The sequence below is a fragment of the Scyliorhinus torazame genome, chromosome 12 (assembly GCF_047496885.1).
Source record: "Scyliorhinus torazame isolate Kashiwa2021f chromosome 12, sScyTor2.1, whole genome shotgun sequence".
NCBI classification, from domain to species: Eukaryota; Metazoa; Chordata; class Chondrichthyes; order Carcharhiniformes; family Scyliorhinidae; genus Scyliorhinus; species Scyliorhinus torazame.
This window is the reverse complement of record NC_092718.1, coordinates 210409415-210436580: the sequence shown is the minus strand read 5'-3', so window position 1 is coordinate 210436580 and position 27166 is coordinate 210409415. Positions and strand designations below refer to the sequence as shown.

General features: G+C 48.7%; 1 protein-coding gene across 1 annotated transcript in view; it reads right to left on the bottom strand.

Annotated features, from left to right (window-relative positions):
• LOC140386942 (multidrug and toxin extrusion protein 1-like) overlaps positions 1 to 27166 on the bottom strand; it is an 82943-nt gene that overhangs the window by 42596 nt on the left and 13181 nt on the right. Inside the window, exons 2-5 of the mRNA XM_072469855.1 lie at positions 22560 to 22661; positions 14956 to 15024; positions 11329 to 11477; positions 1196 to 1238 (exon numbers count right to left, since the gene is read on the bottom strand). Of these exons, the coding sequence (XP_072325956.1) occupies positions 1196 to 1238; positions 11329 to 11477; positions 14956 to 15024; positions 22560 to 22661 (363 nt within the window). The remainder of the gene's footprint in view (positions 1 to 1195; positions 1239 to 11328; positions 11478 to 14955; positions 15025 to 22559; positions 22662 to 27166) is intronic.

The following is a 27166-nucleotide window of genomic DNA, read 5'->3' as shown; positions in this document are numbered from 1 at the left end:
TCCCTCGGAGTGACAGCGCTCCCTCAGTGTGACAGCGCTCGCTCAGTGTGACAGCGCTCCCTCAGTGTGTCAGCGCTCCCTCGGTGTGACTGCGCTCCCTCGGTGTGTCAGCGCTCCCTCAGTGTGACAGCGCTCCCTCGGTGTGTCATCGCTCACTCGGTGTGACAGCGCTCCCTTGGTGTGACAGCGCTCCCTCGGTGTGTCAGCGCTCCCTCGGAGTGACAGCGCTCCCTCAGTGTGACAGCGCTCGCTCAGTGTGACAGCGCTCCCTCAGTGTGTCAGCGCTCCCTCGGTGTGACTGCGCTCCCTCGGTGTGTCAGCGCTCCCTCAGTGTGACAGCGCTCACTCGGTGTGACAGCGCTCCCTTGGTGTGACAGCGCTCCCTCGGTGTGTCAGCGCTCCCTCGGAGTGACAGCGCTCCCTCAGTGTGACAGCGCTCGCTCAGTGTGACAGCGCTCCCTCAGTGTGTCAGCGCTCCCTCGGTGTGACTGCGCTCCCTCGGTGTGTCAGCGCTCCCTCAGTGTGACAGCGCTCCCTCAGTGTGACAGCGCTCGCTCAGTGTGACAGCGCTCCCTCGGTGTGACAGCGCTCCCTCGGTGTGACAGCGCTCCCTCGGTGTGTCAGCGCTCCCTCAGTGTGACAGCGCTCCCTCAGTGTGACAGCGCTCCCTCGGTGTGACAGCGCTCCCTCAGTGTGACAGCGCTCCCTCGGTGTGACAGCGCTCACTCGGTGTGACAGCGCTCACTCGGTGTGACAGCGCTCACTCGGTGTGACAGCGCTCCCTCGGTGTGACAGCGCTCCCTCGGTGTGTCAGCGCTCCCTCGGTGTGACAGCGCTCCCTCGGTGTGACACTGGGGTATCAGGCCTGGAATTTGGATAAGAGTCTGTGGAGTGGGACTGGAACCCTGACATTCTCACTGCTCGCCGCTGAATTCGAGCAGGATGCTGGCAACTGAAGCAAGGTGCTGGAAGACTGCAAGTGCCTTGATCCCAGGCTCAATGAGCAGCGTTGCACCTGCCAACCCTTCTAAGGAGCCCATACTGGGCACTAAACCAGGGAACCAAACCGTCCTCAATGGAAAAATATCACACCAGGCAGGGCCTTGACTGACTTATTATTCCCACTATCTCTTCTTTAATTTGATGCACACTCGTATGCCAATTGGTATCACTTGACATCGAATCGTGTACTTACAGGAAGACCCGGGATGAATATCCATACGTAGAGCTGGGTTAACCTGCAAGTAAAAGCAACCAAGCGTCGTAAATAAACAGTAGGCAACACAACATTGCTGTCTCTAAATTCAACACAGACTTATTACCAGGCCTCTGCAACTAATAATCCACTGATGGCAGAGAGTTAATCTTTATTGCGAGCAACAGTACAGATACAAACATTTGTGAATACATGAATGCTTTCATATATTTATGATAAAAGTTAAAACATAATTGACCACTTAATGCTATTCTAGGGGACTATTTCCAAGTAGTGTGGTTTTAAAACCATATTTGAAGGGAATGAGGTACATTAATTCCTCGCGCTGCTCTACATAAATGGTCCAGAACGGCCAAAGCAGACAGCTGGTTCCGCAGACTCGGAGACCTTGGCATCGCTCTCCCAAAAGGATCACTGAGTTCAAGTCACAGGAGTGCCTGTCACTCACGGAGCACATTCAGTCCTCCAACGGGGAGCGCGCCTGGGTGGAGACGATCACCGCCCCTGCCATCAAGAGAAAAGAGCTGACATGTAATTAACCCCGACAGGTTCATAGCCAGCCAGTGTCTGTTGCGAATGGTACTTGAGGAGTGTCCAGTTTCCCTGCACTTTCCCTGCAGCAGATCTTTCATTTTCTTGTTTTATCTAGAGGGGATGGCAGGGAAGGTAGTGCAATGTTCCTCCTGCAGAATGTTTGAGGTGAGGGACGCCGTCAGTGTCCCTGCTGATTTCATCTGTGGGAAGTGCACCCATCTCCAGCTCCTCAGAAACCGTGTTAGGGTACTGGAGCTGGAGCTGGATGAACTTTGGATCATTCGGGCTGCAGAGGTGGTCATAGATAGAAGCTTCAGGGATGTAGTTACTCCGAAGAATAAAGATAGATGGGTGACGGTGAGAGGGGCTGGGAGGAAGCAGTCAGTACAGGGATCCCCTGTGGTCATTCCCCTTAGTAACAAGTATACCTCATTGTATACTGTTGGGGGGGGGGGGGGGGGACTTACCAGGGGTAAGCCATGGGGTACAGGTCTCTGGCACAGTGTCTGTCCATGTTGCTCAGAAGGGAAGGGGGGAGAGGAGTAGAGCATTAGTCATTGGAGACTCCATAGTTAGGGGATAGGTAGGAGATTCTGTGGGAACGAGAGAGACTCGCGGTTGGTGTGTTGCCTCCCAGGTGCCAGGGTGCGTGATGTCTCGGATCGTGTTTTCAGGATCCTTAAGGGGGAGGGGGAGCAGCCCCAAGTCGTGGTCCACATAGGTACCAACGACATAGGTAGGAAAAGGGTTAGGGGTGTAAGGCAGGAATTCAGGGAGCTAGGGTGGAAACTTAGATCTAGGACAAACAGAGTTATTATCTCTGGGTTGTTAACCGTGCCACGTGATAGCGAGACGAGGAATAGGGAGAGAGAGGAGTTGAACACGTGGCTACAGGGATGGTGCAGGAGAGAGGGTTTCAGATTTCTGGATAATTGGGGCTCATTCTGGGGTCGGTGGGACCTCTACAAATGGGATGGTCTACACCTGGACCAGAGGGGTACCAATATCCTGGGGGGGGAAATTTGCTAATGCTCTTCGGGAGGGTTTAAACTAGTTCATCAGGGGCTTGGGAACCTGAATTGTAGCTCCAGTATACAGGAGGTTGAGAGTAGTGAGGTCATGAGTAAGGTTTCAAAGTTGGAGGAGCGTACCGGCAGGCAGGAAGGTGGTTTAAAGAGTGTCTTCTTCAATGCCAGGAGCATCCGGAATAAGGTGGGTGAACTTGTGGCATGGGTTGGTACCTGGGACTTCGATGTTGTGGCCATTTCGGAGACATGGATAGAGCAGGGACAGGAATGGTTGTTGCAGGTGCCGGGGTTTAGATATTTCAGTAAGCTCAGGGAAGGTGGTAAAAGAGGGGGAGGGGTGGCATTGTTAGTCAAGGACAGTATTACGGTGGCAGAAAGGACGTTTGATGAGGACACGTCTACTGAGGTAGTATGGGCTGAGGTTAGAAACAGGAAAGGAGAGGTCACCATGTTAGGGGTTTTCTATAGGTCTCCGAAAAGTTCCAGAGATGTAGAGGAAAGGATTGCAAAGATGATTCTGGATAGGAGCGAAAGCAACAGGGTAGTTGTTATGTGTGACTTTAACTTTCCAAATATTGACTGGAAACGCTATAGTTCGAGTACTTCAGATGGGTCTGTTTTTGTCCAATGTGTGCAGGAGGGTTTCCTGACACAGTATGTAGATAGGCCAACGAGAGGCGAGGCCACATTGGATTTGGTACTGGGTAATGAACCAGGACAAGTGTTAGATTTGAAGATAGGTGAGCACTTTGGTGATAGTGACCACAATTCCATTACGTTTACTTTAGTGATGGAAAGGGACAGGTACATACCGCAGGGCAAGAGTTATATCTGGGGGAATGGCAATTATGATGCGATGAGGCAAGACTTAGGATGCATCGGATGGAGTGGAAAAGTGCAGGGTATGGGGACAATGAAAATGTGGAGCTTGTTCAAGGAACAGCTACTGCGTGTCCTTGATAAGTATGTACCTGTCAGGCAGGGAGGAAGTGGTCGAGCGAGGGAACCGTGGTTTACTAAAGCAGTCAAAACACTTATCAAGAGGAAGAAGGAGGCTTATGTAAAGATGAGACATGAAGGTTCAGTTAGGGCCCTCGAGAGTTACAAGTTAGCTAGGAAGGACCTAAAGAGAGAACTAAGAAGAGCCAGAAGGGAACATGAGAAGTCTTTGGCAGGTATCAAAATAACCCTAAAGCTTTCTATAGATATGTCAGGAATAAACAAATGACTAGGGTAAGAGTAGGACCAGTCAAGGACAGTCGTGGGAAGTTGTGCTTGGAGTCCGAGGAGATAGGAGAGGTGCTAAATGAATATTTTTCGTCAGTATTCACACAGGAAAAAGATAATGTTGTCGAGGAGAATACTGAGATTCAGGCTACTAGACTAAAAGGGCTTGAGGTTCATAAGGAGGAGGTGTTAGCAATTCTGGAAAGTGTGAAAATAGATAAGTCCCCTGGGCCGGATGGGATTTATCCTAGAATTCTCTGGGAAGCTAGGGAGGAGATTGCTGAGCCTTTGGCTTTGATCTTTAAGTCATCTTTGTCTACAGGAATAGTGCCAGAAGACTGGAGGATAGCAAATGTTGTCCCCTTGTTCAAGAAGGGGAGTAGAGACAACCCCGGTAACTATAGACCAGTGAGCCTTACTTCTGTTGTGGGCAAAATCTTGGAAAGGTTTATAAGAGATAGGATGTATAATCATCTGGAAAGGAATAATTTGATTAGAGATAGTCAACACGGTTTTGTGAAGGGTAGGTCGTGCCTCACAAACCTTATTGAGGTCTTTGAGAAGGTGACCAAACAGGTGGATGAGGGTAAAGCAGTTGATGTGGTGTATATGGATTTCAGTAAAGTGTTTGATAAGGTTCCCCACGGTAGGCTACTGCAGAAAATACGGAGGCATGGGATTCAGGGTGATTTAGCAGTTTGGATCAGAAATTGGCTAGCTGGAAGAAGACAAAGGGTGGTGGTGGATGGGAAATGTTCAGACTGGAGTCCAGTTACTAGTGGTGTACCACAAGGATCTGTTTTGGGGCCACTGCTGTTTGTCATTTTTATAAATGACCTGGAGGAGGGCGTTGAAGGATGGGTGAGTAAATTTGCAGATGACACTAAAGTCGGTGGAGTTGTGGACAGTGCGGAAGGATGTTACAAGTTACAGAGGGACATAGATAAGCTGCAGCGCTGGGCTGAGAGGTGGCAAATGGCGTTTAATGCAGAAAAGTGTGAGGTGATTCATTTTGGAAGGAATAACAGGAAGACAGAGTACTGGGCTAATGGTAAGATTCTTGGCAGTGTGGATGAGCAGAGAGATCTCGGTGTCCATGTACATAGATCCCTGAAAGTTGCCACCCAGGTTGAGAGGGTTGTTAAGAAGGCGTACGGTGTGTTAACTTTTATTGGTAGAGGGATTGAGTTTCGGAGCCATGAGGTCATGTTGCAGCTGTACAAAACTCTGGTGCGGCCGCATTTGGAGTATTGCGTGCAATTCTGGTCACCGCATTATAGGAAGGATGTGGAAGCATTGGAAAGGGTGCAGAGGAGATTTACCAGAATGTTGCCTGGCATGGAGGGAAGATCTTATGAGGAAAGGCTGAGGGACTTGAGGCTGTTTTCGTTAGAAAGAAGAAGGTTAAGAGGTGACTTAATTGAGGCATACAAGATGATCAGAGGATTGGATAGGGTGGACAGTGAGAGCCTTTTTCCTTGGATGATGATGTCTAGCACGAGAGGACTTAGCTTTAAATTGAGGGGAGATAGATATAAGACAGATGTCAGAGGTACGTTCTTCACTCAGAGAGTAATAAGGGTGTGGTATGCCCTGCCTGCAACAGTAGTGGACTCGCCAACACTAAGGGCATTCAAATGGTCATTGGATAGACATATGGACGATAAGGGAATAGTGTAGATGGACTTTAGAGTGGTTTCACAGGTCGGCGCAACATCGAAGGCCGAAGGGCCTGTACTGCGCTGTAATGTTCTATGTTCTAAAAGAAAAGGAGGCCTTCAATCCCACCAAGCGTTAAATTCCCCATTGGCAGCGACCTTATGTTTATGACTGGGCTGGCAGGACTGGAACCAATGTCCTAGGGGGGGGGTGTTTGCTAGAGCTGTTGGGGAGAGTTTAAAGTAATGTGGCAGGGGGATAGGAACCGATGCAGGAAGTTGGAAGGTAGTAAAACAGGGACAGAAACAAAAGGCAATAAGGGGGAAAGTGTAAGGCAGAGAAGCCATCATCAAAAATCAAAAAGGGCGACAGTACAAGGTACAGTGACTGAGGGGAGCTCAGTGAATAGGACCAGGAATACTAAAAGGAATAAAACGGGAAGTGAAAACATTAATGGTAAGCGACACGGCAGGTTGTTACATGAAGATATGGGTTCAACGACAAGGAAAATTAGGAGAAAGGTTAAGAGGAAATATAACTTAGGAGAGGTTACTGATCGAGGTGCTAAGATTCAGAACAGAGGTAAAAAAGCCAACGTAAGTGTACTTTACCTGAATACTCGTAGTATTCGGAATAAGGCAAATGAGTTCATGGCACAAATCATCGTGAATGACTATAATTTAGTGGCCATTACTGAAACATGGTTGAAGGATGGTCACGACTGGGAGTTAAATATCCGAGGGTATCAAACTATTCGGAAGGACAGAGTGGATGGTAAGAGAGGTGGTGTAGCTCTGTTATTTAAGGATGACATCCGGGCAACAGTAAGGGACATCGGTGCTATGGAGGATAAGGTTGAATCCATTTGGGTGGAAATCAGGAATAGTAAGGTGAAAAAGTCACTGATAGGTGTAGTCTATAGGCCACCAAATAGTAACATTATGGTGGGGCAGGCAATAAACAAAGAAATAACTGACGCATGTAGAAATGGTACAGCAGTTACCATGGGGGATTTTAATCTACATGTCGATTGGTTTAACCAGGTCGGTCAAGGCAGCCTTGAGGAGGAGTTTATAGAATGTATCCGCGATAGTTTCCTAGAACAGTATGTAATGGAACCTACGAGGGAACAAGCGTTCCTAGATCTGGTCCTTTGTAATGAGACAGGATTGATTCAGGATCTCATTGTTAGGGATCCTCTCGGAAGGAGCGATCACAATATGGTGGAATTTAAAATACAGATGGAGGGTGAGAAGGTAAAATCAAGCACTAGTGTTTTGTGCTTAAACAAAGGAGATTGCAATGGGATGAGAGAAGAACTAGCTAAGGTAGACTGGGAGCAAAGACTTTATGGTGAAACAGTTGAGGAACAGTGGAGAACCTTCCAATCGATTTTTCACAGTGCTCAGCAAAGGTTTATACCAACAAAAAGAAAGGACGGTAGAAAGAGGGAAAATTCACCGTGGATATCAAATTGAAAGAAAAAGCATACAAAGTAGCAAAGATTAGTGGGAGACTAGAGCACTGGGAACACTTTAGGGGGCAACAGAAAGCTACTAAAAAAGCTATAAAGAAGAGTAAGATAGATTATGAGAGTAAACTTGCTCAGAATATAAAAACAGATAGTAAAAGTTTCTACAAATATATAAAACAAAAAAGAGTGGCTAAGGTAAATATTAGTCCTTTAGAGGATGAGAAGGGAGACTTAATAATGGGAGATGAGGAAATGGCTGAGGAACTGAACAGGTTTTTTGGGTTTGTCTTCACAGTGGAAGACACAAATAACATGCCAGTGACTGATAGAAATGAGGCTATGACAGGTGAGGACCTTGAAAGGATTGTTATCACCAAGGAGGTAGTGATGGGCAAACTAATGGGGCTAAAGGTAGACAAGTCTCCTGGCCCCGGTGGAATGCATCCCAGAGTGCTAAAAGAGATGGCTAGGGAAATTGCAAATGCACTAGTGATAATTTACCAAAATTCACTAGACTCTGGGGTGGTCCCGGCGGATTGGAAATTAGCAAACGTGACACCACTGTTTAAAAAAGGAGGTAGGCAGAAAGCGGGTAATTATAGACCAGTGAGTTTAACTTTGGTAGTAGGGAAGATGCTGGAATCTATCATCAAGGAAGAAATAGCGAGGCATCTGGATGGAAATTGTCCCATTGGGCAGACGCAGCATGGGTTCATAAAGGGCAGGTCGTGCCTAACTAATTTAGTGGAATTTTTTGAGGGCATTACCAGTGCGGTAGGTAATGGGGAGCCAATGGATGTGGTATATCTGGATTTCCAGAAAGCCTTTGACAAGGTGCCACACAAAAGGTTGCTGCATAAGATAAAGATGCATGGCATTAAGGGGAAAGTAGTAGCATGTACAGGATTGGTTAATTAATAGAAAGCAAAGAGTGGGGATTAATGGGTGTTTCTCTGGCTGGCAATCAGTAGCTAGTGGTGTCCCTCAGGGATCAGTGTTGGGCCCACAACTGTTCACAATTTACATAGATGATTTGGAGTTGGGGACCAAGGGCAATGTGTCCAAGTTTACAGACGACACTAAGATAAGTGGTAAAGCAAAAAGTGCAGAGGATACTGGAAGTCTGCAGAGGGATTTGGATCGGCAAAGTGAATGGGCTAGGGTCTGGCAGATGGAATACAATGTTGACAAATGTGAGGTTATCCATTTTGGTAGGAATAACAGCAAAAGGGATTATTATTTAAATGATAAAATATTAAAACAGGCTGCTGTGCAGAGAGACCTGGGTGTGCTAGTGCATGAGTCGCAAAAAGTTGGTTTACAGGTGCAACAGGTGATTAAGAAGGCAAATGGAATTTTGTCCTTCATTGCTAGAGGGATGGAGTTTAAGACTAGGGAGGTTATGCTGCAATTGTATAAGGTGTTAGTGAGGCCACACCTGGAGTATTGTGTTCAGTTTTGGTCTCCTTACTTGAGAAAGGACGTACGGGCACTGGAGGGTGTGCAGAGGAGATTCACTAGGTTAATCCCAGAGCTGAAGGGGTTGGATTACGAGGAGAGGTTGAGTAGACTGGGACTGTACCCGTTGGAATTTAGAAGGATGAGGGGGTATCTTATAGAAACATATAAAATTATGAAGGGAATAGATAGGATAGATGCGGGCAGGTTGTTTCCACTGGCAGGTGAAAGCAGAACTAGGGGGCATAGCCTCAAAATAAGGGGAAGTAGATTTAGGACCGAGTTTAGGAGGAACTTCTTCACCCAAAGGGTTGTGAATCTATGGAATTCCTTGCCCAGTGAAGCAGTAGAGGCTCCTTCATTAAATGTTTTTAAGATAAAGATAGATAGTTTTTTGAAGAATAAAGGGATTAAGGGTTATGGTGTTCGGGCGGGAAAGTGGAGCTGAGTCCACAAAAGATCAGCCATGATCTCATTGAATGGCAGAGCAGGCTCGAGGGGCCAGATGGCCCACTCCTGCTCCTGGTTCTTATGTTCTTATGACATCGCGGGCAGAATCTTCCCTTTCGAATACAGTCAGAGCAACGGGAAAAGTGGTGTTAAAGCCACTGGACCCAATGGTGGCTCTCTCTGCTGTATTGTTAGGGTTGGATCTCATGACATCACATTGGCTGGATAGCCTTCGCCAGCAACTTCGTTTTTCTAAGTGTTGAGGGATCCTTTTTAAAGGCCACCCAGATAGAAACTAGTAAAAGGAACATCCCTCCCATCAAACACCCCACCTAGAAACCGTAACCCCTCCACCAAGACACCACCCCACCCCTCCCCGACACAGACCCTCTCCACAGACACCGCCCCTCCCCCAGATACCGTCTCTCCCCCAGACACCACCCCTACCCCAGACACTGCCCCTCCCCCAGACACCACCCCTCCCACAGACACTGCCCCTCCCCCAGACACCACCCCTCCCCCAGACACTGCCCCTCCCCAGACACCACCCCTACCCCAGACACCGTCCCTCTCCCCAGACACCGCCACTCCCTCAGATACCACCCCTCCCCCAGACACCGCCCCGTCCCCTAGACACCGCCCCTCCCCAGAAACCACCCCTCCCCAGAAAACGCCCCTCCCCCAGACACCGCCCCACCCCAGACACCGCCCCTCCCCCAGACACCGCCCCTCCCCCAGACACCGCCCCTCCCCCAGAAACCGCCCCTCCCCCAGACACCGCCCCTCCCCCAGAAACCGCCCCTCCCCCAGACACCGCCCCTCCCCCAGACACCGCCCCGTCCCCTAGACACCGCCCCTCCCCAGAAACCACCCCTCCCCAGAAAACGCCCCTCCCCCAAACACCGCCCCACCCCCCAGACACCACCCCTCCCAGACACCGCCCCTCCCCTGACACCGCCCCACCCCCAGACACCGCCCCACCTCCAGACACCACCCCTCCCCCAGACACCGCCCCTCCCCCCAGACACCGTCCCTCCCCCAGACACCACCCCTCCCCAGACACCACCCCCCCCCAGACACCGCCCGTACCCCAGATACCGCCCCTCCCCAGATACCGCCCCTCCCCCAGGCACTGCCCGTCCGTCCAGACACCGCCCCTCCCACAGACACCACCCCTCCCCAGACACCGCCCTTCTGCTCACCAACTGCCCCTCAGCCCAGAAACTGCCCCTTCATTCAGAAACCGCCCCTCCCCCCAGAGACCGCCCCTCTGTCCAGAAAGATTCCCTCCCCCCACAGGACAGCACCCGCATGCTGCACCACCTCTGGGCACTGGCAAGGGGAATTTCCAGCATGAGCAGCCTTTGCTGCTAAGGTAGTAATGGTGGGGGTCTTTGTGAGGTACAGGGTGCCCTTCCCCTTGGCCAGAGCCTATAGGCCATAGAATACCAGCAATGACAGGAAGAAGCCATTAAGTGACCATCAATTGTCCCAAGGGTGAGCATGCCGGCCACCTGAAATCAAATTACTGCTTGTGAAATACTTGCAGAGGCAGGAAGATGACGGGATAAGCAACGCTCCCCCACCATCCCACCCAATCTTACATCACAGTCTGCCTCCCAGAAGGGGTGGGAGGGTGAAAGTAAGAATTCCAGCCACCTTCTCTAATTCTACTCCAGCGAACCCCAATGACCTCTTTTTGATCAGCTCCTCTTTCCACAGAGCACCTGGACATTCCCAGCATTTCCTGTCTTTGTCTCAGCCTTCAAGCTCCTCTTTTCTCGAGGCACAAAGCCCAGCCTGTTCCTCCTTTCTCGACAGATATGACCCCTCAGCTCTGGTACCATGTTGAGCGTCAGCGGTGCCGTTCTGTGGAAGGGTTGCTTAGATCTGGGACGCTAACGCTGCTTCCCTCTCCACAGACGCTGCCAGAATTGCTGAGCTTATCCAGCATTTTCTGTTTGTATTTACCACAAAAATATTGTGCCTGACTCACATCGTGGGCCGAAGGGCCTGTACTGCGCTGTATCGTTCTATGTTCACTGTCTCATCTCTCGTCGCACTCAACCTCTGGAAAACCCTCTGCCCTTTGCTTTCCTCTGCCTGCGACGGGAGCGTCAGAGACCTTAGAGTAAGAATAATGTCCCAACATTCATTCCACCTTCCAGATAATTTCTGACATTTGCTCACACCCTCAAGAAAGTTCTTCCTACAGTGTTGAAACACAAGTGTCACGTTTGGAGGTTTTTTTTTTCTCTGTAAGGAAATCGACGCACTCTTACTTGGCCACTTGTGGCGATTGTCGAAGAGCCAACAGGATGTGTTCCGTGTTAATGAAGAGCGCCCAGCAGGGAAAGCAGGTTATCATTAGAATGAGGATCCCTCTTTGAAGAATCACTCCGATTCGCTTCAAATTCTTGCTGCCAAATGTCTGAAAATGAGAAAGATATTTTCCAAATAAAAAAAAAATCTACTGCTAGTGGAAACAAATGAAGCATTGAATTGGCATTAGATTGGCACGGGACTGTAAGGGGCCATAGGTTGGCATTAAGTTAGCATGGAGGATATGAGGGACCATGGGTTTGAGTTGGCATTATGTTGACGTGGGGAGTGGATGTGAGGGGGGAAGGGCTAGAGTGCCTAATATTTAACAAAACAACTGGGCAAATTAAGTTAAGAGAGTTTCCATTTATAGCACAGAGCCTCGAGGAAGAGTTCATTCTCACTCACTGACTCCCTCCAATGCATCAATCATCACCTTTTTGCCTTCTGCTGCTGGGGTGTGACTCAAACATGCGGAAAACCCAAACTGAGCTGGGCTATTTGGATTGGATGGCTTGGTTGGATTTGTTTATTGTCACGTGTACCGAGGTACAGTGAAAAGTATTTTTCTGCGAGCAGCTCAACAGATCATTAAGTGCATGGGAAGAAAAGGGAAGAAAAGAAAATACATAATAGGGCAACACAAGGTATACAATGTAACTGCATAAGCACTGGCATCGGATGAAGCATACAGGGTGTAGTGTTAATGAGGTCAGTCCATAAGAGGGTCATTTAGGAGTCTGGCAACAGCAGGGAAGAAACTGTTTTTGAGTCAGTTTGTGCGTGTTCTCAGACTTCTGTATCTCCTGCCCGATGGAAGAAGTTGGAAGAGTTAGTAAGCCGGTGGGAGGGGGTCTTTGATTATGCTGCCTGCTTTCCCCAGGCAGCGGGAGGTGTAAATGGAGTCAATGGATGGGAGGCAGGTTCGTGTGATGGACTGGGCGGTGTTCACGACTCTGAGGTTTCTTGCGGTCCTGGGCCGAGCAGTTGCCATACCAGGCTGTGATGCAACCTGATCGAATGCTTTCTATGGTGCAGCTATAAAAGTTGGGAAGGGTTAATGTGGACATGCCGAATTTCCTTAGTTTCCTGAGGAAGTATAGGCGCTGTTGTGCTTTCTTGGTGGTAGCGTCGCCGTGGGTGGACCAGGTCAGATTTTTGGAGATGTGCACCCCTTGGAATTTGAAACTGCTAACCATCTCCACCTCGGCCCCGTTGATGCTGACAGGGGTGTGTACAGTACTTTGAAATCACCCCTTTAAAAATAGCCTGCCTGTGTCTGCGTGAGACAACAAAAATGCAGCTGTCCTGTAAATCCCCAGACCTTACATTTAAAAAGAGACTGCCTGTGTGAGTAGATTTGAAAATAATCAAGTCTAGCAATTTATTGACATCCCAAGGGCTGTCATTACATCATTACTTTTGCTTGGCTGCTTTCCACGACTTATCATCATGTTAGTAGGAAGCTGCAAGTTCACAGTTTGATTGCCAGATCACGGGGTTATTAAAGGATTAGCTGCCTTAATTGTTGAGTTATGAATAGAACTAGGGCAGCACGGTGGCACAGTGGTTAGCACTGCTGCCTCATGGCGCCAAGGTCCCAGGTTCAATCCCAGCTCTGGGTCACTGTCCATGTGGAGTTTGCACATTCTCCCAGTGTCTTTGCGGGTCTCACCCCCACAACCCAAAAATATGTGCAGGGTAGATGGATTGGCCACACTAAATTGCCCCTTAATTGGAAAATATGAATTGGGTACTCTAAATTGAAAAAATAATTAAAAAATGAATAACACCGTTTTTATAGTGGATTAACTACTTGAAGGTATTTGAATGTTTTGATTGGGTTTCCATGAATTGATGTCTTTCTGTATTATAGTGAAAGCTGCAATGGATATTGTTTAGCACAGGGCTAAATCGCTGGCTTTGAAAGCAGACCAAGGCAGCCAGCAGCATGGTTCAATTCCCGTACCTGCCTCCCTGAACAGGCGCCGGAATGAGGCGACGAGGGGCTTTTCACAGTAACTTCATTTGAAGCCTACTTGTGACAATAAGCGATTTTCATTTCATATTGAGATCTTTATTTTACTTCATCTCGACTTGTGTTCTTAGGTTTTCCCACAATGGATACTGAGTGAGTTGACAAGGCGGTATAAGGGAAAAGGGTGGTGGTGGAGCATGGTTGAGCATTAGGTTGGCACAGGACTATAAGGGGCCAGAGGTTGGCATTGAGTTAGCATGGAGGATACGCGGGACCATGGGATTGTGGGTATGAGTTGGCATCATGTTCACATGGGGTGTGGTTGTGAGGGGGAAGGGCTAGAGGGCCTAATATTTAACAAAGCAACTGGGACAAAGTCTCAGGAAACCTAGGCCGCGGATCTTTAAGCAGCCCGCCCCAGCACCAGAGCCTGCCTTTCCGGTGTTATTCAACAGAGGTCTTAGGCGCGTTTCATCAAAAGACAAGCTTTATTCTACGAATTTAGTTAACATTTGTATAAACACACACAGTAAGAATTTTTATCAACTACAAACATAATGACCCCACACAGCTACAGTAATCTATGTATAACCCATAATGAATTCCCCCTTAACTGTTCCAATTCAATAACAGTAAAACCAGAAACCGCTTTTCATAGGCGCGGCTCAGCATACGGCACTCTTACTGGTATAAGACTTGTTATCTTGTGTTCCCCTTTTCACACAGCAGATTTGAATTCCTTCCAGAAAGCAATTATTTCTTTTAAGTTATCAAGTCGTCTGGAAACAGCTTTTAAAATTAAGATAGAGAAACACTCCTTTCAACCTGTGCAGTTCAAACCCAGACCAAAATTCAAAACGAAAGCAAAACCCACAGAGCCACAAATCAGCTTCAAATTCAAAGCAAAAGTAAAAAGTCACAGAGCCACAGCCCAGCTCCACCCACACAATGACATCACTGAAGCCGTGTGATGAGACAAAAACATTTCTTCAAGGGACATTCCCATGACACTGTGAAGGACTGCAGGACATCTTTTGGCATTAAGATGTGTTCCACAATTGCAAACCTTTCTTATTTTATAGGCATTAGTGGAGTAATTATAAGCGAATGCATCCACTGGAAAACCCACAACGGGCTATGGTGGACCACCAGCCTTACACCCCACCCAATCAACCGCCCCCCCACCCCCCCCCCCCCCCCCCCCCCCCCGCTGCACACACGCACATTTTAAAACGGATTTTAAAATCAGACAGACACCAAAAACCAGCGGTACATTCAGTCCCGTCGCTGCTCCTGGCCAGGTTAAAATCTCTCCATGGGTGTCAGCAAACTATTTACCACAAGGGGTGTCACACATAGGTGTCCAACTCTATTCCAACCCAATGCTCATACTGTCCATCCGGCGCAGAATCGCCGGAAATTAATCGGGAATGGGAAGCGTGACACCAATGGCGGTGGCAGCATCCTTCAGCTGAAATCATGACCTGAAGCCACATCGTCACAGAGCATAGCACGGGGGGGGCGGGGGGGGGGGGGGGGGGGGGGGGTGATACTCTGCTAGAATATATTGTTCCAAATTGATTAGTAAAGGAAGTCAGTCTTCACCTACCTGGGATATGAGCGTGTCACAGGCTGAAGCTAATCCGGCACCTACGGAGATACCCGACACATTTATCACCTGTGCAGGAGTAATGAAGAAAATGAAGAAGCATTTAATAATCTACTGTAGATACCGTTATGGTATTTGCTGCTTTCGGGCATGATTTACCCATCACATTGCGTCCGATGCAGATCTTGGCCCTCCGGGAGAGGCCAAAATTAGGATCCGCGCCAGCCACCTGTCGATTGGCTATCTAACCGGCCCGTTCCCAGTGGTGGGTTCCATTCCCTGCCCAAACATGGCGAGAACATCATTGGCACCAATTAAGATCAATCTCCATCTCGTTAGCGAGATGGCAGTCCACTCTAATGGCCTCCCGGGAACTAACCGGCTCCCCAGCAAGAGATCACGCGGGTGCCGTTTCGCACTCCCATGGGGGGTGGGCCCGGATGGGGGAGGGTGGGTGTCGTAGGTCAGGGGCCACACTTGGGCTGGGCAGGGGGGGTGAGGATCGTAGTGCCTGCGGGGCCTACAATATTGTGCATACCCAAAACAGGGGCAACTACAACTGCTGCTTATCTGTCCTACCAAACACTTCCAGGACAAAGTCCTGTTCTTGGTTAAATGTTGATCGTCACTTTAACTCCCTTTGACTATGAGCAGCCTCTAGCTGCACAGCTGAAGGCTATTGCTTATAGGAATTGGCATTGTTAGTAATGTGAAGGGGTGGCATGTTGCGCCGTGGTTAGCACTGGGACTGCGGCGCTGAGAACCCGGGTTTGAAACGCAGCCGTGGGTCACTGTCTGTGCGGAGTTTGCACATTCTCCCCATGTCTGCGTGGGTTTCACTCCACAATTCAAAGATGTGCAGTTTAGGTGAATTGGCCATGCTAAATTGCCCTTAATCGGAAAATAAATAATTGGGTACTCTAAATTAATTTTAAAAAGTAATGTGAGCACTTCACAGCTTCCAAGTGGCTGCAGGCCCTATTAGGGGAGGCCCCTTTTTGCTTTTTACCTTATTTTATTTACTTTTGTTTACTTTGTTGAGCTTCAGGTGCATCTGCAGGTAGCCACAGGCTATACTTGCTACTTGTTCCTGCTGGTAGCTACCACTGCCTGGAGGCCGCGTGCTTGTTTGCTGCCAGCTCTTCTACCTCTGTGGCCTGGAGTGCGGTTCCGGAAGGTATGGACTGTCCTGCTGCCGGAACTGGAGGCAGACTTGACTGAGCCACACGTTGGAGGCACTGGAACTACACCGTTGAAGTTCTGCTAGGAACTGCGTAAGGGGAGAGTACAAGCAGTTTTCTACGGCAATGCTCTTGCAGACTATGGAGAACTTTGATATACTGCTGACTGTTTACTGCCTACTGTGCATTTGGATTTCTTTGTACAACTGCTCTGTTGGAGATTTGTGTTTATACCGATGGCGAATGCTGATTATTGGTTACTGTAATGCAAGTGATTTGGTTTTATCTTTTTTTACCCTTTTGTATGATGTTGACTGTTTAATAAACAAAATATTCCCAAGTGGCCGGAGGTGGTGTTTCCTGCGTGCTCCTGCTTTTGGCTGCGAAGCTGCCTGGATGCCTAGTTTCCGTTTGCTGCTGCTGCCCCTTCTGCTTCTTTGACCTGGAGTGAGGCAAGAGGAGGAGTTGGCTGGCATACTACCGGATTGAAGATGGGGAAGGGGTGCATTTCTCACCCTCTCTGCCATGCTCTGTGTTGATGTGGCTTCAGGTCATGATTGTTCCTGCCTCGAGAGTTGGCTGCTGGCACTACCAGTAGGAGAGCGGGTGGTGGAACGCCCCAAAATGCTGCTGTTGCTACTTGGAAGCCGTGTTTCTGCTTGCTGGCATCTCTTTTCCTTCTGTTGCCTGGAGTGAGGAAAGGGGGAGAGCGAGATGCAACTGCAGCCAGGGCTGACGAAAGGGGAAGGGTGGCGGCCCGATTCAATGGAGCAACTTGCTGAAGGCATGAAGGACTGCTCTTGCACCTTGAGGGTGTTTTATTGTACTGATGACTGTTTAATGGTCAATGACTGAACGCCGGGTGGCTGCTTACTGCCGCCTCTTTACTTCTGTGGCGTGAACCAAGGACTGGAGTCAGGTGACCAGATGTACTGCAGGAGAGGAACAGTGGCAGCTCGCGTCCACTGAGCAACTTGAAGGTCATGAAGATTTTTAGTGGCTTTATCGTGCAGTTTACTGTTTCTGGTTCGGGAGCCATGCAGATTGTCGGTGTTTTGTTTCCTTCTTGTACGGTTGCTAGTTTATATTTTATGTTTGGAAGTTGTGTACTTGCTATTGTACTATTGCTGTTTGCTGTTTACTGCCTAACGGCTGTGTGCTAGTCTACTGCAGCCCCTCTTGTTTCTGTGGCCTGGAGTATCTGAACCACTGCCAGAGCTGGAGAGGGGTTCTTCTCACTCTCTCTCTCTCTTCTTCCATGCTCTATGTCTGTGATCTTTCAGCTGTACTGTTCCGCTCATCCCTCAGTGGTTTTCCAATGCTGCGGGTCTACTGCTGGAGTTGTGGGGGTTGTGGCGAGGGTTGGGGGAAGGGGGAGTTTTTGTAAAGTTGGCTGTTTACTGTTTGTCGTCTGGAGGCCATGTGTTTGTTGGCCACAGCCCCTTTTATCTGTGGCGGGAGTCCGGAAAGGGGCATTCACTCGCTCTTCTGCCATGCCCTGTGCTAGGATCTGTGGGGAGGGTAAAGAGTATGAGTTGGCTCAGACACTGGTACCCTCGCTATGCTGTTGAATGTTCACTGTTTAATGTCTGTATTCCGTGTGTTTCGTAGCTGCAGCCATTTTATCTGTGGTGGGAGTCCGGAAAGAGGTGTACATCCTTTTTCCCGCCACACCCCGTGACTGGGAGCTGCGGGAAGGGGAGAGAGCGCGAGTTGGCTTTGGCGTTGGTAACTTCATTATGCTGTTGAATGTTTAATGTCTGGAGGCCATGTGTTTGTCAGCTGCAGCCCCTTTATCTGTGGTGGAAGTCCAGAAAGAGGTGTTCACTTGCTCTTCCATCATGCTCTGCGGCTGGGAGTTGTGGGTAGGAGAGAGAGCACGAGTTGGCTTGGATGCTGGTAACTTTGTTATACTGTTGACCGTATCATGTTTAATGTATGGAGGCTATGTGTTTGTCTCTGCAGCCCCTTTTCTCTGTGGTGGGAGTCTGGAGGGGGGTGCTCTCTTGCTCTTCCACCATACTCTTCATCAGTGTGACTTTCTGGCTCGCCTGCTGCTGTGAGCTGTGGGAGGGGGAGGGAGTGGCGGATTGATTCGGATGCTGGTACCTTCTTTGTACTGTTGATCATTTCCTGCTTAATTGTATTTGTTAATTTGTGTAACTATACTGTTGTAACTGTGTTTGTACTGATATTCTGTAGTGAACAGGTGCCTTTACCTTGTCGATCCATGGTTATTTTGATATGTGGACTGTTCAGTGGTTTGTTTTTATCCTTTTGTATGAAGGTATTGTTGACCATTAATCAACAAAATATTCCCAAGTGGCTGCATGTAATGTTTTCTGTCTGCTCCTGCTTTTGGCTGCAAAACTGCCTGAATGCCTCATTTCTGTTTGCTGTTGCTGCCCCTTCTGCTTCTTTGACCCGGAGTGAGGCAAGGGGAGGATTGGGCTGGCTTCCTATCGGATTGAAGATGGGGGGAGAGTGCTTTTCTCAGCCCCTCTGCTATGCCCTGTGTTGGTGGGCTTCAGGTAATGATTGTTCCTGCCTCGAGAGTCTGCTGCTGGGAGCTGCCAGGGGTAGAGACAGAGGTGGAGTGACTTGAGTGCAAGTACCCGGCACTGTGTGTCTGCTTGCTTGCTGCTACCTCCTTAGCCTCTGTCACCTGGAGCAGGCATTGTCAAACTTAGGGGCGCGACCCTGCGGGTGGGTCGCGGGCGGGTGTCGGGACGGCTGCGCAGCTGGCCGTCGCGGCACACCCGATCGCGCAAATCCGCGCGCAACAGCAGCAGCAGCTGGCTTTTAATAATGCCAGCTGCGAGCAGCCTTCAAAATGGCTAGGAACATATTTTAAAAATTTGGTCGCACTGCGCACAGATGATCGGACACGCATGCGCAGTGCGGCCGCATTTTTAAAAATATGGTCGCAGCCTTTTTTTTCCGAAGTTCGGGGAGGACAAAGGGACCATTGGGGCCAAAGGGACCCAAAACCATTTCCTCCATTTTTGTCAGCAACAAACAAGGTAAGAGAAAATGGTGGGTCGCGCAGGTCCGCCAGCCTGGGCCGCAAAGGTCGGCCGGCGTGGGTCGCGAAGGTCGGCCGGCGTGGGTCGCGAAGGTCGGCCAGCCTGGGCCGCAAAGGTCGGCCGGCGTGGGTCGCGAAGGTCGGCCGGCGTGGGTCGCGAAGGTCGGCCGGCGTGGGTCGCGAAGGTCGGCCAGCGTGGGTCACGAAGGTCGGCCAGCGTGGGTCGCGAAGGTCGGCCGGCGTGGGTCGCGAAGGTCGGCCGGCGTGGGTCGCGAAGGTCGGCCGGTGTGGGTTGCGAAGGTCGGCCGGCGTGGGTCGCGAAGGTCGGCCAGCATGGCTCCTGGAGGTTGGCCGGTTGGTAAAAATGGGTCCCCGGAAAAAAAGTTTGAAAAACACTGACCTGGAGGGAGAGAGTGAGGTGCAGCTACTGCCACTGGTGATGGAAGGGTGGCAGCTGATTATACTGAGAGACTTACTGAGGGTATGCAGGCCGCTCTGCAGCTTACTGGTGTTTTTATTGTACTGCTGACTGTTCAATGTTTCATGTCTGGAAGCCGTGAGTTTGCTCGCGACTGTCTCTTTTGATTCTCTCGCCTGGGGGTGTGTGTTAGCGGTAATAAATCCAAACGAATCATGCGACACTCGGGTCTGCTTCAAATGTCAGTTTATTGATTTAACACCGGCATGGAGCTCGTCGCTGGACTCATCCATGTGCTTCTCTCCACCAAGAATAGGAAATCATCAACATTTATACAGTTACACAGCCTGTCTCAGCTGAACACAATTCAATAACAATTAATAATAACAATCTTTATTTGTGTCACAAGTGGGCTTACAGTAACATTGCAATGTGTGCAAAGCCCCTAGTCGCCACATTCCGGCACCTGTTTGGGTACACCGAGGGAGACACCACCCACACCACCTCAAGAGCTGAGACCAAAAGATTTAAAATTGAAGATCGATAGATTTTTGTTGGGGGAAGGGTATTTCTTAATTAATTAATTAATCATTATTATTGTCACAAGTAGGCTTACATTAACACTGCAATGAAGTTACTGTGAAAAGCCCCGAGTCGCCACAGTTCGGGTACACAGAGGGAGAATTCAGAATGTCCAATTCACCCAACAAGCACGTCTTTCGGGACTTGTGGGAGGAAACCGGAGCACCCGGAGGAAACCCACGCAGACACGGGGAGAACGTGCAGACTCCGCACAGACAGTGACCCAGCGGGGAATCGAACCCGGGACCCTGGCGCCGTGAAGCAACAGTGCTAACCACTGTGCTAAGTGGTTGGAAGGCAGCATGGAACTGCGTGGTCTGCCCTTGGTCCTTGGGTCCTCCTGATACCTACAGACTTGGACTTCTTTATCTTAATCTAGTTACGGACTGGAGCTACAAGCAGCTGCTGATTAGGGTTGTCCCATTCTCCTGTACATCTGTGGGAACTAACAAGGTTTCACAAATGGCCAAGTCAGCTAGCCATCAATCCCACGATGCCTCACAAACCGCTATGTTTCCCTTTTTGAAGTAGGATTTAAGATAATATATTGCTAGTGATCATCTGTGATTAGTGGTGTGTGTCTATATATTCGCATTCCATATACACACACACATACCGCAGGTGCCTCTGTCACAGGCCCGTGCCAACAAGTATGCAGAGTGGGTTTTCAAATACAACTGGAACATAGGAACAGGAGTAGGCCATTCAGCCCCTCGAGTCTGTCCCACCATTCAATGAGATCCTGGCTGATCTGTGGCCTGACTCCATATAGCTGCCTTTGGCCCACATCCCTTAATAATCCTTAATAATTGCCCTTTGAACCGAGTGACTTGCTAGGCCATGTCAGAAGGTCGTTAAGCATCAGCCACATTGCTGTTGTGTCTGGAATCACCATAGTCCAGACCAGGTAAGGACAGAAGGTCACGTTCCCTAGGCAGAGCACTAATGAACCAGTTTTTGAGAAATTCTGGTAGTTTCATTCGTTGCACAGTGTTATATTACCATGATTGGTAATATGTTGCCTTTTCTTCCAGAATAACCCGATGTAGTGTTGACAAAGAATATACCAATCAAAAGATTGAAACAAAACTAATTTATTACTACACTACTAATTAAATGAAGTTTGAACACTCTACTGAGCTACAGATGATAATAAATTTAACTTTTTTAATTTTTCCAATTAAGGGGCAATTTGGTGTGGCCAAACCACCTAGCCTGCACATCTCGGGTTGCGGGGGGCGAAACCCACGCAAACACGGGGAGAATGTGAAAACTCCACACAGACAGTGACCCAGAAGCGGGATCGAACCTGGGACCTCGGCGCCGTGAGGCAGCAGGGCTAACCCATTGTGCCACCGTGCTGCCCTATAGATGATAATAAATGATATTGAATTTGTATTACAGTATTCAATAATTTATCTAGTCAATAACTACACTCTGATCTAAACTCGTGCTATCTATCTCTTAATCAACATTCAATCTACTCTAAGCTTCCCCTTGTTCTTCTCACCGTGTTTATCCCAGAATTCTCTGAGAGGCTGTCTCAAATACAGTGAATTAGTAATGCCCTCAAATGTTTGATTTACACATGGATGTAATTATTAACCCTTCACTAACCTGACTACATACATATCATTACATATTGTACTCCAGATTCATTAAATGAGTTTCAATTCCCGAGTTGCCATGGTGGGATTGCAAATCGCATCTCCAGAGCTCCAGAAGACAGTGATTTAGTCCAGTTACGTCACTGGACTAGTTATCCAGAGACCCAAGCTAATGCTTTGAGATTTGAACCCATGTCCCTACCACGGCAGCAGGCGAATTTTAAATTCAATGACTTAATTTTATTTCAAATCTGGAATATTTAAAGCTCGTCTCAGGAATGAGCGACCACGTAAGGGGCAGCACTGTAGCACAGTGGTTAGCACAGTTCCTTCACAGCTCCAGGATCCCAGGTTCGATTCCCACTTAGGTCACCGTCTGTGCGGAGCCTGCACGCTCTCCCCGTGTCTGCGTGGGTTTCCTCCGGGTGCTCCGGTTTCCTCCCACAGTCCAAAGACATGCTTGTTAGGTGGATTGTCTATGCTAAATTGCCGTTTGCGTTCAGAAACGATTAGGTGGGGTTATGCGGATAGGGTAGAGGTGTGGGGTTTGGGTGGAGGTATGGGCTTAAGTAGGGTGCTCTTTCCAAGGGCCGGTGCTGACTTAATGGGCCGAATGGCCTCCTTCTGCACTGTAAATGTAACCATTATTGATTGTTGTAAAAACCCATCTGGTTCGCTAACGTCCCTTTAGGGAGGGAAATCTGCCTTCCTTACACAGTCTGGCCTACATGTCACTCTATTTTGCGAAAGGTACATTACGGAGGGTAAAATCTAATTTCAAACACACTTACTGCAGTAGCAAGACAAACGGCGTCCAACTCAACTTTCCCCAAATGTCCACAGAATATGGAGCTAACAATACCGATGAGGAAGACCATCAGCTGAGCCAGAACCTGCATATAAACGGAAAGGTAAATTTAAAATATTATGAAAACAGTCATTCAAAATTGACTGCTGCTCTTTTCTTTAAAACAAAAGTATATTCCTCACTGAAAACACCTTCCGGCTTTCATGTCTATCAAGGGGAAATGGACAAGACGGGATCCAGCTGGTTAAATTGTTCGCTGGCGAGGAGTTCAAATGACAAATGCTGTAAATTAAGACTTAAGGATTGTTGAGCACGCCGGGAGGCGGGGTGGCTGTTCAACCCAAAGGGAACCGAGACGAGCATTAAATTACCAGGAAAGCTCTTGAAGCATTGCTGCAAATGAGTTGCAGGAGCAACGACTAGATTTCGGAGAAAAGGAATTTAGCAACTTGGGGAGTGTGGTCAATGTATTCACCCAAGTATGAACTGTCTGTATATGCTGTGACCTATGACCTGGAAATGATAATAGTCTACTTCCAGGTACTATACTGGAACGCCAGTGGGCTCCGCCTCTGGCTCCGCCCTCCCCGGGGCGATATATAGACCGGCCACCTGTGGGTGGCACTCATTTGTACAGGAGACACTGGCAGGCGAGTTCCTGGATAATAACGCCTTATAGTCACTCATTCTCACAGTCTCGCAGTGAATTGATGGTATAACAGGGAGGGAGCAGAGGTTGAGAACTCTCAAAAACAGAACCAGTTTTTTTAGGCCCAACACAGACTTTTCCTACATCCAGACTGTTGCTAACTTTTGCCTTAGTTTAATTGCTCTGTTCTATCACCTTTGCTCTTGAGACGCCAGGTATCTTTATGATACCGCCACGTGGTTCAAGTCTGGGTAATGATCAATAATCCAATACACCGCTTAGTAAGAGTTAAATCAAAGCACATTTATTATATACAGTAATCAATACTCATGCATAAATTCTACGTCTAAGCTACTTCCTACAACTAACAGGCCAATACTTAACTTGGAACTGGCCCACCAGGTCAGGGAAACAAATGGCCTTTCATTCGGGTTCTGGGGCTGCGGGATTCAAAGCTGGTACAGATTGATAGCTAGGAGCGCCTATCTCGTTGCGAGCGTTGAAGTAAGAGTCACTGGATGTTTCACGATGGCTGGAGCGGTCACTGTCAAGGGTTGGTCTGTGTTGCTGAGTGACCCGGTCCATAAACGAAGGGTGCAGAAGGGTCGATTTGAACTTGGACTCTATTCTTATAGTCCCCAGGGGCTTCCCGCCTTTCGGGGCGGACCCTGTACCTGGTTCCAAGTGATTGGACTTTGTCCCAATCACTTGGTTCGATATTCTCCAATGCTGGAGCGATTCCTTGATCGATGGGCGGTCTTGAGGTGGTCGTTCACCTCCCTTTGTGTAGGCTTTTGCTGGTGCCGGCGAGTCTAGGTTGGCTTTGTGTGTCTAAAATGTTGTACATTATTCCCGGGGATTGCTCATTAATATGCAGATGGCTGGTGTTTTGTTGTGCTGATGGTTACTGGTATCGATCTTGTCTGGCCTTCCCAGAGGTGAATACACATTCTAGCTGCAGCTGCTTGTTTTAGTCCTGTTGACTGATTTTCCCATCAGCCTTTGCCGTTTGCCATTTGCCATTTTAAATCGGGGTTAGCCATTCTAAATTGGGAGTTAGCCATTTTAACTGGCTACATTCCCTCCTTGTGATCCTAACGCGAAACGTGAAGGATCACATCACTGTGTTGCTTTCCATTCCCTGACCTGGGGGGGACACTTCCTTCATGGCCTCTGCACTGACCATAGCTATGCACAAAATGTTTTAACTAACAATTCTAAGGGCGCTATGTCAGATAGGGACATGCATTACAAAACAATAAACTGGGAACCTCTAACTTATTCTAAATACACTACACTCACTTAAACATTTCATTATCCTACCTTCCTCAATCATACAACAAAATCATAGCATTTCATACAGTCTTTCCTGGCTTGGCAGTCAAGCTCAGGATCATACGATTTGCTCATGAAAAGTTCTTTACATTTCTTTATTTACAATAACAATAAACGCAAGTGAATGCACTTTATTATAGATCGCGGGGGTCGGGGTCTGGTCGCATCCTAACATAGGGGATCTGATCCTATGTACCGGGGTTCGAGCGCGGTAGGCTCTCCTTCTCCATTTCCGTAGACGCATAGTCTGCACGATGCAGCAGAGTATCGCTAATGCTAGTCAAGTTTCTATTACGTAGGACAGAGAGTACCAGGTTATAAACCTGGCACACTAAGATGCTGTAGTGTCGCTGGTGACTGGGCTCTGGGTACTGTGGGAAAGTGAAACATTAACGGCTGGGGGTCTTGAAGTCATGGGGTTCGCATTCACGCGCAACTAAAAGTCCAAAAGCATGAGTGTGATCCACTTGAAGGAAGTCCTCATGGCTCTTCTCTTTCCTTTTCTTTCTTTGTCTTCTCCGGTCTTGGAGCTTCTGGAGTTCTGTAGAAACAAGCATAGTGTCTGTAACTATCTTTGTTTAATATCTGGTACGCTAGTGTGTCTGTCCTTTGGTGCCAATTATTCCCTTTATAATTGGTCACCATGTGTGACTCCCTCATTTTTTTTCCCCAAAACAAATTTTAGGAGAAGACACACTTCCCAATGATGAACCAGTGCGAGCCGTCTCGCAAACTGTGCAATTTACCATCCAAATGTTTCAGGATGTAAATAGCAGATGGTCGGCAACCTAAAGGTTACCTAAACAAAACAAAACCTTTTGAACTGAAAAAGGCCAAAATGAGTTGCTTTTAGGCCGCGACGGGTAAGAGTTGGATGGAGTCCCCGGGTAGGATGGCTACCAATGCCATGTCTCTCCTACCCAAGCATAGTTGACCAGAGGGGGGTTCCCAGGCAGGGCGGGTCTCAAGCCATTTCTCCACTGCCTGAGCAACCGACAAGAACGGGCAAAAATGTAGTCACCATGGTGGGGCTGCCGTAGTGGTTCTTTCCCTCGAACCAGAAGGGCAGTTATGAACGGGCGTCTGGTTCCTTAACCAGTCTCTGCAGACAAGCTAGTTCCGCTGAACTAGTGTCGGGCAACAGTGAGTCTCTGTAGGCAAGTCCTCAGAGGTTTCGGCCGAATAGGTGTGGGGCAGTGAGAAACAAATTCTCCTGTCGGACATACAACATTTAACGAACTTACAAACAACATAAAACATTCTGCAGGTTCCATCAGAAAAGGACAACCCTTCTCCCAAGCGGTTCATTTTAAAACATCATCTGGACACCTCAGTTCTCGGTTGCGAACAGGGTTGCAAAGGGGTTCTCGGCTTGGGAGTCAGACCCAAGGTCGTCACCTTCTCCCGGGTGCCAAACTCTGGAGTGGATCAGGGCTGAAACGGCTGCATGGTGTGAGGTGGGGTCGCTCTCGTCGTTGCGGACAAGGCGGAACGGGTTATCACGGTGCCAATAGTTGGTGTCTAGTTGTGTGGGGACAGAATCGGGGTCGTCAGTGTAGTTCGGTGGTGGGGTTTGTTCAGGAAAGTGATCATGAAGGGATCACTCGGAATCGCTGGGTGTGGGTCCGGTTGCATGGGGATAGTAGGGAGGTGTGCTGTGGCTATCGTCCGAGTCACAGTCGCTGTCTCTGCTGCTGCAGTATGTGGGCGTTCCGGGATGGAGTGTATGTTTCGGGGGTGGAGTCGAGGTCGAGTCCGTGGCTGGGCTGGACGTGGTGGGGGTTGGTAGGGTTACGTTGGCTGTGGGTGGGGCATGGTGTGCTGCGTCGAGCATGATGTGGGGTGCGTGGTTCGACTGTGTTCCATATGCCTTCAGCTGGTTTATATGAAACCATTGGGGTACTTTATTTTATAAACGGAAGGGCTTACTTTATCCGCAATGGAATACGGACCTGAGTATTTTGGTGACAGGAATGTGCTGGGGTTATATACAGAGAACATAACTTGCTGACCTATACTGTACTCAGTCGCATGCACTGTCTTGTCGAAACAAGCCTTGCTCTGTTTCTTTCTGGTGCCCAATTTTACTGCGGCTGCTAGCTGAACCGTTTTAACATTTGCAACTAATTGCTCCACTGCTTTTTCACGTGTGAGGGCCGTCACTTCGGGGCTGGTCAAGTCCAAACCTAACAAATATTCTGTGCCTTTCATGGGGCGTCCGGTCATGAGAGGACGCCCCAGGGTGCAACCTGTGGAAGTAGAAATAGTGTTCCGCAAAAACATCAGCGTAAAAGGGAGGACTGAGTCCCAAGTCGTGTTGTTCTGCTGGACCATTATTCTGAGGGTGGATTTTAGGGTCCGATTCATGCGCTCCACGATACCACTCGACTGTGGGTGGTATGCAATGTGGAATTTTTGGGTGATGCCAAATATCGTGAGGACGTTCTGTATGTAAAGTGAGAACCTTGGTCCGATTCAATGCTGCGGGGGAGTCCCCATCTTGTAAAAATGTGGTGGGTCAGAATCTTGGCTGTGGTTTTTGCAGTGTTTGTGCGGGCTGGGAATGCTTCCACCCATTTTGTAAATGTGTCAATTACCACAAGTAC